The following is a 13788-nucleotide window of genomic DNA, read 5'->3' on the forward strand; positions in this document are numbered from 1 at the left end:
CATTTATAGTCAGAAAAATTGTGGATCCGTTAGTTGTTAGGTTATGTCATTATAACATTCGTTGAAACCAATGAATCAGTTTACCAACCAAGAACTAAGTTTCTTCCCCTTCTTTAAACTGAAATTCATTGGCTTTTAGTTAGGCGTGGGCATAATATCCAAAATCCAAACCGAACCAAAAAACCTCCAAAATTATATACAATATAATTATATGAAACATGAATATATACTTCAAATATTCAATTTCATATTTATTTTGATATGTTATCAATAATAAGTATTTAAAATTTAAATAACTACCTCAAATATTTAATTATATATAAATAAATAAATATTTCTTATGTTTTACTTTTTAATTTTAGATTTTATTTCGGATATATCCGAACTGATCTGATATAACCCGAAACCGAATGATATATATATGATTACTTTATAGGTTCTATGATGTGATACAAAACCGACCCGAACCCGACCCGACCCGATCCCTACTTGCAAATTTACTAGAATAGACTTAGGAGGTGTTATAAAAAAGAACCGAAATCCGAAAAACCTGACCCGCCAACGGACATCCGAACGCCCAAGCCCACTTTTAGTAGTGTCGATGAACACACTATTTTCAATTCAATAAAGCACTTTAAAGTGCTTGTGAATTGTGAATCCTTTAAATTCAGTTCTTTCTTAAATCCTTTCAATTCAGTTATGCATGTTTCCCGAGAAAACCCCAAATTTAAACCAAAAGAAAAATTGCTTGTAATTGTAGAAGTAGGGGTGGGCACGGGCCAAGTATCCGCTAAATTTTGGATACTTGATACTCGGCTTTACTTTACTTTTTCAAGACTTCAAATAATTAAATTTGCTATTTGTACTTGACTTGTTTAAATTGAGTTCTTGCCATATCAAATATTTTTCGAAATTTTGAATGTTTTCAACTTACGTGACTTGTTCCGTTACTTGATCAAATCTTTTAATTAAATATAAATGATTTGATTACTTAAACTATACGTGAATTTAAAATATTTGAAACTCAAACTACAACATAATTTGGATTGATAATTAGATTATTAGACGTCAATATATTAATAAGGATCTTCTATTTTAAATCACAAATCTCTATTTAGTTTTGCTCATAAAAATGTAAATGTCAACATTTATACTGAGTTTTGTTTATAAAGACATAAATGTTAACAACAAACATTTAATAGATATTAATTATTATATTAAACACGAGTAGCAAGTAACGAGTGAAGTAGTTACAAAAATAAATAATGAAGTACTCCATCCGTTTCACAATGTAAGTAGTTTGGACTAAAAACACTAATATTAAGAAAGTTGGTGCTTTAAAAAAAATAATATTTAATTAATTAGTTCAACCAATAAAAGAAAAGTTGATATTATTTGATTGGTTACACTATATCCAATAAATGTAAAAGTTATCAAGATATTTGAAAACTATTTACATTTTGAAACTAAATAACTTTTTTTAAACTAGTTACAATAAAAAAACAAGGGAGTATAATACTTGATTTGTCTTGCAAGTAGTAAGAATTCGATATTTGTTACTTAACTTGACGATAGAAAATATTTACATTTCATGTCGAATATGGGATTGCAAGCAGTAAAAATTCGATATTTGTTACTTAGCTTGACGATAGAAAATATTTACTTCTCAAGTCAAGTATGGGATAAGCAGTGGGTGTAAGCCGAGTACCGAGTAGTTATGCCAAGCCCAATATATTCTGGAGGACCACGTAGGTTCTTCTAACCAATGCATGCATACATACAACCAGATACACTATACACTAGATACCACTTACTTTCAGAAATGTTAGATATAATTTAAACTTTTCATTACTTTTTTCTTATTGTTTAAAATAATTATTTTTTGTGTTATTTAGTTTTGTCTATTTCGAGAATTGCTTGTTCGTATTTCAGATTTCACTATAAACATATACTTTATTAACAAAGTTATATTAAACATAAATAATTAGTATACTTAAAAAAAAACTACCATGATCTTTTATAAAAGTAGCTATTTTTTTTTAAATAATATCTTTCTAGTCTTAATTTGGAGTTTTTCTATTTTATTCATAATTTTAAAACGGTTAATGTGAGAAATAATTGTCATCTGATCAGAGCTTGGTTTAATTGTATGGAGAGTTGACAAAAAAAAAAGTTGTCGACCAGAGAAACCGTCTGAAGATCTATATCACAGTAGATTTTGACTCAGATTGGAGTAACTAGCTAGCTGAAGAAAGAAGAGGTACCGTAATTTAGATTTTGGTTTCCGAATAGGTTTATAGAAAGATTTAATGAACAATCTAAATGAATTATTGAAGTTACCCTCGTAATGGTTATTATGTTTAGGGAAAAATGAATTATTGAAGAGGAGATGGATATGGAAGCTATTAAGGCTCATGTTCTTGAACTGGGACTCGACTTAGATGCTACGGATGATTTGCTGGAGGCTTATGAGGAGACTGCTGAGGAAGATCTGATGGAACAGGAGGATGGAGGGAACGTTCAAGGAGGGGAGGCGATGAACTCTGGTGCAGAAGAGATGGAAACAGGCGCTGGAGAGTTAGCTAAGAAGACTGGATCTAGAAAGAGATTGTTCAAAGCCCCGACTGGAAATGCTGGAAGTGCCAAGATGCGTCTAGTTAGTGCTCTAGCATCTCCGCGTAAGCGTGGCGCAGCAAAGCCAGGAACTAAGGGTTCTTCAAACCCAAAAAATGGAATCCCTAAACCTTAGTTTATGAAGCTGAATTTAATTGTAGTTCGACCATGTAAGCAGGGTGTTGCTACTGGTCTTGATGGGGGTTTTTTCGTTTATTTAATAAGCTCTATGAGCAGATATAAGTTATTTGGGGCTATGGATTTTGTGGTCTTGGGTTTTCTTTTCAGGTCATGGTTGATGTTTAAGGTTTTGATGTTGGTTCTATGGAATAAAAATGGGAGTTTGGTTTTTGGGTCTTATGGTTTGATTGTGTTGATTACAAGTGTGCACTTGGATAGATGGGTGTTAGTTATATTTATGATTATTTCATGTACTGGCTCTAGCCGGGTGTTTGGTATTTGGTCTCATTGGTGTTTATTGGTTCGATGGGTTATGGTGTTTAAGCAAGGACAAGAGTGGTTTATACTAGTATCAGGAGAGCTACGTATACATTTGGTTTCTTCACACCAAATGTATTCCTTGCTCAAACAAAGAACGGAGGAAAATGCACAATGGAGGGGAAGACTCAATTCGTATATGCACATCTTTATGTTAAGAAGTTGCATTCAAGTGATAAAGGATGATGGATTTTTTTCTATGGATTATGGGTTATACTTTAGAGTTATTCAGAGATTATCAGTGGACAAAGACTCTCATAGCTTTATTATTGGGAAATGCACAGATAAGTATGAATTTAATTTTGGCTTTCGTTTGGTGCTTGGTTGGGATGTTTGGGCTACGGAGTTTTATCTGGACAATGAGTTATGATGGCGGCTGTTGTCTCTACATAAGGTTGATGGGTTGTTCGATACAGGTTTTATATGGGAGATATGGGAGACTGAAGTTACAAAGGTTATTGGGTATCATCAAACCTGTACTTAATGGCTCGACGGAGCATTTCAAATACCATTATATATGAAGATCTTAAGTTGGAATTGCAGAGGAATTGGAAGTCATTGGACAATAAGTTATCTACGGGAAATATGGCACCAACACAAACCAGAATTTCTGTTTTTATCGGAAACAAAACAGGATGTTGATTTTGTTCAACGATTCCAGACACATTTTGGTTATGATAATCTGGTCACGGTGGATCCAAACGGAAGAAGTGGGGGTCTTGCTCTACTTTATAATAATGAGTATCAAGTCAAAATTTTATATTCTAGCAACAGAATGATAGATGTGGAGGCGGTGGTCAAAGGAAAACAAGTCTTCCTTACGTTTGTCTATGGAGAGCCGGTACAAAAACTGAGAGAACAAGTCTGGGAGAGACTAACTCGGTATGGATTATCGAGGTCTGAACCTTGGTTTATTATTCGTGATCTAAATGAGATCACGGGGAACCATGTGAAGGATGGGGGAGCCTTAAGATGTGCAACGTCTTTCATCCCTTTTAACAACATGATCAGGAATAGTGGATTATTGGAATTCCCGGCTTGGGGTAATAAATTTTCATGGCAAGGAAAGAGGGGAAAAGGAAAAGGGGCAGTGACGGTTAGGTGTCGTTTGGACCGGGCCTTGGCTAATGAGGAATGACATACACTTTTCCCATGTTCCTATACAGAATACTTGAGGTTGGTGGGCTCTGATCATCGTCCGGTGGTAGCTTTTCTGGAGGATAGCTTATCAAGAAAGAAGAGGGGACAATTCAGGTTTGATAAGAGATGGATCGGACAGGAAGGCTTTATGGAATCAATTGTGATAGGCTAGACAGAAGACCAGGGAGGCAATACTGAGGATTTTGTTACTAAAATAAATAATTGTCGTCATGAAATTTCTTCATGGCGAAAAGACAATCAACCATATGGGAAGGACAAAACTAAGGATCTACAAAATGCATTTGAGGAAGTTCAATCGGATAACAATAGATCGCAAGAAAAGATTCTTGAGGTATCTAAGAAGTTACAAGAGGCTTATAAGGATGAAGAGGAATATTGGCATCAGAAAAGCCAAAACATGTGGCATTCATCTGGTGATCTTAATACCAAGTTCTATCATGCCCTTACAAAACAACGTCGGGTCCGGAACAAAATAGTAGGGCTTCATGATGAAATGGGTAATTGGATAACAGATGAGAATGGCATTGAAAAGCTGGCGGTTGATTACTTTGAAAGTCTTTTTAGAACTACTACTCTAACGGACTTTGATAATTTTCTGGAAGATATAGCACCGTCTATTTCTCCTCATATGAATCAAGTTTTACTGAGAGTAGCAACGGAGGATGAGGTCCAACGAGCTTTGTTTATGATGTACCCAGAAAAGGCACCAGGTCCGGATGGAATGACAACGCTTTTCTTTCAACATGCCTGGCATGTTATTAAGAAGGATGTGATTGAGATGGTGAATAATTTTTTAGCTACGGGAGTTTTGGATCCAAAGTTAAATATTACTAATATTTGTATGATTCCGAAAGTAGAGAGGACTACAAGGATGACGGAACTGAGGCCGATAAGCCTATGTAATGTGGGTTATAAGATAATCTCGAAAGTGTTGTGTCAACGCCTAAAGAGTTGTCTACCACGATTGATATTGGAGACGCAGTCGTCTTTTGTGGAAAGCAGGTTAATATTGGATAATATTCTTATAGCGCATGAAATGTTTCATGGACTGAGAACCAATAAATCATGTCAAAATAAATTCATGACAATTAAAACGGATATGAGTAAGGCGTACGATAGGATAGAGTGGAGCTTTATTGAGGCCCTTCTCCAAAAAATGGGGTTTGATCCTCGCTGGATCAATTTAATGTTGGAATGTATTTCGTCGGTTCAATACATGGTTCTCCTTAATGGACAGCCACAAGGTCATTTAATTCCTCAGCGAGGCTTAAGGCAATGAGATCCTTTGTCTCCCTACTTATTTATTATGTGCACTGAGGCCTTAATTGTGAATATTAAGAAGGCAGAGAGAATGACACAATTAACTGCAATGAAGGTAGCAAGAGCTTGTCCAACAATCTCTCATCTACTATTTGCAGATGATAGTCTCTTCTTTTGCAAGGCAAATAAGGAGGAGTGTCAAACCATTCTTCGAATTTTAAAAGAGTACGAGGCTGTTTCAGGACAACAAATTAATTCCAGAAATCTTCAATTCAGTTTGGACATAAGATAGAAGAGACTAGTCGCCAGGAACTGAGAGATATTTTGGGTATTCAGAATTTAGGAGGGATGGGCTCCTATCTAGGGCTGCCCAAAAACATTGGGGGATCTAAGGTACAAGTGTTTGGCTTTGTACAAGATCGGCTGAATAATAGAGTTAATGGTTGGACCTTCATATTCTTTACTAAAGGAGGAAAAGAGGTGATTATCAAATCAGTGGTCACGGCACTGCCAAACCATGTGATGTCAGTCTATCGGTTACCAAAAGCCACAGTTAAAAAGCTAACGAGTGCAGTAGCTCATTTTTGGTGGAGTCCAGGTGGGAGCTCAAAAGGTATGCACTGGAAATCATGGGATAAATTGTGTGTGCCTAAAGACAATGGTGGTTTAGGTTTTAAGGACCTTATGGATTTTAACACAGTGATGCTTGGTAAGCAACTGTGGAGACTGATTGAGAAACCCAATTCTCTCTTTTCTAGAGTCTTTAAAGTACGGTACTATAGGAATACCTCACCCCTAGAACCGATCCGATCTTACTCTCCGTCATATGGCTGGAGGAGTATTATATCTGCTAGATCTTTGGTTTGTAAAGGACTAATTAAAATGGTGGGAACAGGGTCATCCATTTCCTTGTGGAATGATCCCTGGATCCCAGCCACTCGCCCAAGACCAGCAAACAAAAACCTTCACAACAGTTACCCTGACCTTACTGTGGATTCTCTCATTAATTCGGAATCCCGCACTTAGAATCTTCAGGCAATTAAGACATTGGTGGATCCTCAGGACGCAAAAATTATCGAAAGCATCCCCTTAAGTAGAAACCAAATGGAAGACAGGAATGGATGGCATTTCACTAACAATGGAAAATATTCGGTAAAATCAGGGTATCAAGTAGAACGGGTCTATCCTGATAAGGAAAAGCCACCAGAATTTTATGGGCCCACTATGGATACACTAAATGCTTTTTGTTAGGAAGTAAGGTGTCCACCGAAGATAAAACACTTCTTATGGCAAATTATTTCAGGTTGTATATCGGTAATGAAAAACCTCAACATGAGAGGAATTAAAGGGGATACATGTTGTGCCCGATGTGGAGATCCGGAGGAATCGATAAACCATGTGTTTTTCGAATGTCCTCCAGCACGTCAAGTGTGGACATTATCTAAGATACCATCGAATCGCAATATGTTTCCCATCAGTTCTCTCTTTGGTAATATGAATTATCTTTTTTGGAGAGTGAATCCTAAGATGGATGATCACCAATTTGCATCGATAACATCGTATATCTGGAAAGCTCGGAATAATAAAGTGTTTAGTAATCTGGATATTGATCCAACAGAAACACTTAAATTGGCAGAATTGGAATCAGCTCTTTGGGCCGAGGCACATGTACTCAATCATCAGAAGAGGAACCAACAGGTCCAGGTTAGACCCATGATACAAATTCCAGGACGTTGGTGCTTTATAGATGGTTCTTGGAAAGATAAGAAATTATTATCGGGACAAGGATGGTATAGCACCATACCGGGATTTGATGGTTTATTAGGAGCAAGGAATGTAAGGGCATGTCTTTCACCTCTTCATTCGGAGATGGAAGCTTTAATTTGGGCAATGAAGTGTATGAAGAATTTAAGACAGTTTCAGGTTACATTTGCAACGGATTGTTCTCAATTGGTGAAGATGGTTTCGGAACCAGAAGAATGGCCAGCATTTGGAAGTTATCTGGAAGATATCAAACTTCTACGAAGGAGTTTCCACAACTCAGATATTGTTCATATACCTCGTACGGAGAATCGAAGAGCAGATATTTTAGCATGCAGTGCTAGAAGACAGTCGTCTTTCGTCGTTCACATGGATGCGGAGTTGCCGATTTGGTTCACATAGTCTATATGAGACTGTGAATTTCTTGTTGTCAAAAAAAAAAAAAAGAATTATGTTTATTATAGTGTTTTAGTCATTTTATGGAAATATAATGTTCAACTAGATTTTCAGCTGGAAACACACATGCTTATTTTTTTGCTAAGTTTTTAATTTAATAAAATAAAATATTTATCTATAATTTCTCTCGATATATGTAGATTTTTTAAAAAAGTTTTTGAAAATATTTATTATATTTATAAATGTCACTATAATTTGGAATATATACTTAAAAGATCAAAGAATTTTCATTTTCTGTTTTATTAATCAAAGCAAAATTAATATTATATCTAATAATTTTAATAACAAATAGGAAATTTCGTAAACTAGTTTCTAAAATGAACTGATTTTTTAGCTTGTTATAATAGAAAGAATATAAATTCATTTAAAATATTATGAGTAAATTGATATTCTTACTTTTATTGAAAATCTAAAAAAATTGTAGATTTTCAGTGGCATAAATGGTAAATCACAAGTTAAATAAATATTAGTTTTATAGTATTTTTATGGAAAAAATAGGAGATAAATTTAAATAAAGAAATTGGTTTGACAACAAAAATATCAAAAATATGTGCTGAATTCAAACTTTTGGTGAATGGATATATATATATATATATATATATATATATAAACTTTTGGATTATATCCCATTACAAAATTCACATAGTTACTATAAACTAAGCACCATGACCTATATAAGTATTTGCCAAGTAACTGAGAAACATATTGAAAGCAAACAGCAAAATCCGAACAAACCTGAATCTGCATGAATCATATGAGGTGGTAACGCCTTATAGGATACTCGTTTTTGTGAATTGGTTTCACCAAATTAAAGGGTCAGTATTTTTGTTCAACACCAACATGGATGCTTCGATAAGAGTCAAGTTTTTGGTTGTGCATAATTAAAAGGGAAATTGTATTGTATATAAAAAAAAAACACTAACTAACTAAAGTTACACCATCTCTCCTCTTTTCTCTTCCTCTTTCTCTTTACCTTCTCTCTACAAAACTAATTTCCCTTATTTTTAGTTATTTCAGAAATAAACCCTAATTTAAACCAACCGAAATCAAATTTTGGAATTTTGGAATGACAAAGGTTTAAAATGATGGTATTCATATTACATAGATAATAGAATGTAATTACTAAGGAAAGAACAAAGTAGAGCAAAAGTATAAAAAAGATAGATATTAGGGGATACTTTGTTGTTAATTATAATAAAAATAATCTCTTTTTACAAAGTTTGGTGTAATAAAGAATACAAAGTTATTAGCTTTTAACTAGCCAAGAGAGGAGCATTTTGTGAATGAGACGATTATATGGTTCATAATACCATGTAAAATCCTATTTATATCATTAAGCCTCCTATCAAACTGTATAGTCGTCAAACATAAACAAGAAAATTGAGAGATGATATTACCTAGTATAGTGAGATATATGTATATATATATATATATATATATATATATATATATATATATATAATCCGGCGAATTAGTGCTAGGCGTTTGTGTGTGATTAATAAAAAACATTTGTCTTCCACGCGTTTTAGTGATATATAAAAATATTTGTACACATCTTTCATGCTTTTTTTTTGTTGCTCAAGATACATCTTTCATGCTTGTATATAAAATCCATTTTAAAAGCTAAAATAATTTCCGTGGACCCGTAAGTTATTTTTCTTTTCGTCAACATAAGTTTCCTTTTTGCCTTTTCTCCTTTTCTCCTTTTCTCCTTTTCTCAACTAACAAGTAGCAACATTATTGAAATCTTGAAAATAAGCAATCTTATAAAGTGAAAGTAACGGTAGTTCTAAAAAAGGTAAATGATTTCATATGTAAAAAATTATAAAATTTAGAATAGAATATGAAAGAATGAAAGAATGAAGAGAATAGACGAACTATTTGTATATTTTTTGCTAGGAAAAATAAATAAGTACTTGTGTATTGTTTATCATTCTGTTTACAGTTATATATTTATATGAATACAATCAAGATACAGACCACATAAATAACATATGTGCATGTACGAGCGAGAGTAGGCCATCCATGCTGAGTCTCAAGTGGTTAAAGTGAATTCTGTGCGACAGAATAAATGTTGTGTAAAAATATTCTTTACAGCACCATTGTGAGTCACAAAATGTACGTTTTATAAAGAATCGTGCTGTTGGAGGTTAGAAATTGACTTATTTGATAGGTCTAGAACAAAATCACCAAAACCAAAAGACATCCTTTTGGTTATAGACAAACAAACCGAAACAGAATTTACGAGAGACAGAAATTGAAGCTATGGTCTTCTTAACTATTACATAAATAATCGAAAACAATATACAATAGTAAGAAATAAAAACAAAAACATATAAAAGAGAGATAGTCGAAGAAGGCTTTGTTGTTAAAATTTAAAAAAATTCTAGTTGTATAATGTAAACATGATATTTAGTAGCTTTTAATTTCCCAAAAGAGGAGCTTTTTGTGAAGGAGGCGACTCGATGCTTCCTAGTATGTTCACTTTAGCTTCCTTGGCCTTTCCCCACAATACCATGTAAAATCCTATTGCTATCAATATTCCTCCTATCAAACTGTTATTCAAACATAGCAAGAAAATTGAGAGATGATATTAGCTAGCATAATGAGATTAAAAACATTACTATAGACAAATAGAAGCAAAAGTTATGTGTTATACATTCCAAGGTAGATCGTCTCGCCGAGAAAAAGGGTAGTTGATGCGGCTGCAATCAATATAGATAACGGTTTGAACATCGACAAGTACACCGGTCCTTTGTGACTCACTGCCCATGTATGTATAATATAGTATGCCGAATTCAAAGCACCCTATGGTAAAAATGTATATCCCGTATATCATCATCAAGATTCAAGACCAAGAACAACGAGTAATTAATTAACAAACATCTAAGGCCAAAAATTATTTCACATATTTATGTAAGAATTACCACTGCAACAAGGCTGACCAAGGTGACGTCAAATCTTATGATCCATGCCTTCGAGTCATCTTTCTCGACTAAAAGACTAACGAATGCACACACAATGAGAATGCAAACATTGTGTACTAGCGTTACAACGACCGTAGATGGATATCGACTCATTGTGTGCGCCTATAAATACCCGAGTTATCATATATAATATATCTTGTTGACTGTATTAATATATAAGATGTAATGTACGTACCATAACAAGATAAGAGAAGGAGAGAAGGATATATTGAAGAGCAAGAAGGCCACCTCCAATAACCCAATCAGAGTGTGAAGACATAAGCACTGGACCGTGGTACAGAGTAACCACAAGTGCACCTATTATAGACAATAATGTTCCCAACACTTTGGCTACACTAGTCTCTTTTCTTATAGATATTTTCTCCATGCTATACCAAATAGTCCAAGTTAGTACAAACACTACTTATCTATCCTTTATTTTTTGTTCTATTATAAAGAAAAATGACTGTGTGAAGGTTATTAAACGAGAAGTGGTTAGTCGATAGCTTACCAATTAGTTCTGCCTCATACCCAACATACATACATAATATATATATATATATATATACTATTTTCATTTTCTTTGTTTCGTTGATATAATTTAATGGACATGTAACTAAATAAATAAAAATTTGTTGTCGTTTTTAGAAATCCTCTAAACACGTTTTCAATGATTTTTAAAAATTGTACACAAGTTTCATTATTAGATTATAAAATCCATTTAAAAGCTAATTCAATCGCGTGGACCCGTAATTATTGACTTCTGCGAAGACTTAAACAATAAGGAGATCTGTTTTTTCGTCAACATATATTTTTTTCCCCCTTTTCCCTTTTTTCAACTAACAACATTACGGAAACTTTCAAGCTTTCTATTGGACGACTTGAGATATAAGCATCTTGTAAAGTAAACGCAACAAACGTTCTATTAAAATAAATGATTTCATTCAATTAGAAAGTATTTGAGATATGTGGGAAATAAATTACCGGAAAATTATGGCGAGGATGAAGGTAAATGCAGGATTAACATTACTCATGGCCGAAGATAAAGTTGGTGAGCTGTATTTAATCCCATTGTACCCTGCGATTTGTGCTGCACTTCTGTTTTATTCTCAAAACAAATTAAAAAAGACACAAAAATAAAAGTAAGAATACTTCTTTACACTAAAAAGTAAGGGAACAAAAAATCTTGCAAAATAATGATCGAAGAAAAATAATTTGCTTGAATTTATCGTCATAGAAATGCTTCAAATAAAGTTTGTCTAGTTCTTTTAATAAGAACTTAACAACTTATAAAATCCATGTGAAGATAAAATCTTGAATTAATTAGGTAGCTCATATACATTATGCATACAATTACCATCTCTTGCTAAATGATACTGTACGGTTTCCAAATAGAAGAACTTACACAATAAGACCAAGAAGTCCCATTTTGTAAAGAACTGAGGAAGTCAACGGAGGAAGAGATCGTGATCTGTAAAGATGATAAAGCTATATAAGAGCAAGTTCTTATCAAATTTTTGGGAACAGAGTCAAACGAAAGAAGAAAACCTGAAGGAGAAGAAGGCAAGAGGAAGAAGAAGAAGAGATCCAAAAGCGTAGGAGTAAACAAGAACCACAAATGGGCTTAGTCCTTTGGAGGTCACCGATTTAACCAAAGTGTTTACTCCGACGTTAGAGAACTCCGTTAACACCATTGCCGTCAAGATCAAGCCATCTATGTTACATAATCTTCCCTCAGCCATCTTCAGTTCTTTCGCCTTTTTTTTTTCTTGCTCTCTTTCTCTATCTGAAGAAGACCCTCTCTCTCTCTCTGGATTTTATATTTAGAAAAAGTATTATTTATTTGACCAAAAGAGTATATATTACACTCAAAAAGACAATTTTAAGTTTTTATTAACATAATATGGCAGTTCTCACTAGTAAAATAGTTTTTTAATCAAAATTTACTTTCTGTTAAAATCTAACTAAATAAGTGTATAATACACTAACTAAATCTAAGAAATATAATATACATTTTCTTAGTTAAGGAACAAAACAAAATGAGTCTCATGTATCTTTTTCTTTTTTTATTTCTCTTGAGTTTTTTATTTTTTCTTTTGTAACATGAATGTTAGTTTTTCAGAACATTTTTCCAAAAAATATGTTCATAAACAATATTTTTATTATCCAATCTATCTTTTGAGATGTGTCAAGCTATATTTATGATGGTGGTATAATCATGATGTATAAAAGCTCTCTCTCTCTCTCAATCGATACACTTCTGCCTCGAGCTCTAAGACTGGATTCAAAGTTGTGGCACCGGTTCCGAAGCTCAGGAGTTGTCATCGCGGTGTCCCTCTTTGTCACATCCACCACTTATGAGAAGCTTGATAGCAACAATGGCCAACTTGACATTTGATGTTTGTCATATCTTTTGAGTTTATACCTTGAATCAAGTTTTAATAAAGTTTGTTTGACTGCTTTGTATATTTACATACTTTCCCAAAAATAATTACTACATGAGCAGATTCCCAGATATAGTGCACACGTAAATATCGTTACAACAGTGTACATGTGGACATCCACTACAAGAAAACATAAGTTTAACGACGGCGGTTTTCCTCGTGAGTTCGTCGTAAAATAGGGTTTACGAGGAATTAGCGAGGAAACGGGTTTCGTTGTTATACGTTCGTCGTAACGCATATTTTCTCGCTAATTCGTCGTAAAATAGCGAGGAAAGCATTTCGTCGTAAAAACGAAGAAAACAAATCGTCGTAAAGACCACGTAGACAGTCCACGTTAAAATTTCGCTACTATTCCTTGTAAATACCACGAAAGCGTTTGCTTGTAAAATTCACGTAATTACCTTGAAATGTTTTCCTCGTAATTTTCACGTCAATACCTTGAAAGTATTTCCTCGTAAAATACTCGTTTGGCATTTCTCGTGATTTCCTCGTAAATGTTCAACGTAAATAAGTCGTAGATTAGCTACGAATCTACCTCGTTTAATTATTTAACAAATTAAAAAATATAATTAAAAAAATTAAAATTAATTAATTTATTAATAAAATTAAAATTTTAAAAATAATAAATA

The 13788-nt window shown here is 33.6% G+C and overlaps 2 protein-coding genes across 2 annotated transcripts; one reads left to right on the forward strand and one right to left on the reverse strand.

Annotated features, from left to right (window-relative positions):
- Positions 1-2155: 2155 nt before the first annotated feature.
- On the forward strand, positions 2156-2949 carry LOC106340692. The gene is made up of 2 exons (XM_013779541.1): positions 2156-2260; positions 2365-2949. Exon 2 carries the CDS (start codon positions 2390-2392, stop codon positions 2747-2749), a length of 360 nt encoding a protein of 119 aa, XP_013634995.1. The 5' UTR covers positions 2156-2260; positions 2365-2389; the 3' UTR covers positions 2750-2949.
- A 7057-nt stretch (positions 2950-10006) lies between these two features.
- LOC106337297 (WAT1-related protein At5g40210) lies at positions 10007-12528 on the reverse strand. Its single transcript, XM_013776385.1, has 7 exons — positions 12264-12528; positions 12121-12186; positions 11700-11813; positions 10912-11104; positions 10677-10838; positions 10409-10557; positions 10007-10304 (listed from the first exon to the last, which is right to left on the reverse strand). Exons 1-7 carry the CDS (start codon positions 12455-12457, stop codon positions 10172-10174), a joined length of 1011 nt encoding a protein of 336 aa, XP_013631839.1. The 5' UTR covers positions 12458-12528; the 3' UTR covers positions 10007-10171.
- Between the last annotated feature and the right edge of the window lie 1260 nt (positions 12529-13788).

The sequence above is a fragment of the Brassica oleracea genome, chromosome C4 (genome assembly GCF_000695525.1).
Source record: "Brassica oleracea var. oleracea cultivar TO1000 chromosome C4, BOL, whole genome shotgun sequence".
Taxonomy (NCBI): domain Eukaryota; kingdom Viridiplantae; phylum Streptophyta; class Magnoliopsida; order Brassicales; family Brassicaceae; genus Brassica; species Brassica oleracea.

Bases quoted from the DNA above. Each gene is read 5' to 3' on its own strand.
- LOC106340692 (XM_013779541.1), top strand. From the start codon at position 2,390: ATGGATATGGAAGCTATTAAGGCTCATGTTCTTGAACTGGGACTCGAC.
- LOC106337297 (XM_013776385.1), bottom strand. From the start codon at position 12,457: ATGGCTGAGGGAAGATTATGTAACATAGATGGCTTGATCTTGACGGCA. The intron at 11,105-11,699 runs GTAATTTATTTC...TATTTGGTATAG, and splicing joins ATCCTCGCCATAATTTTCCG to CATGGAGAAAATATCTATAA. The intron at 10,558-10,676 runs GTAATTCTTACA...TTTTTACCATAG, and splicing joins TGGTCAGCCTTGTTGCAGTG to GGTGCTTTGAATTCGGCATA.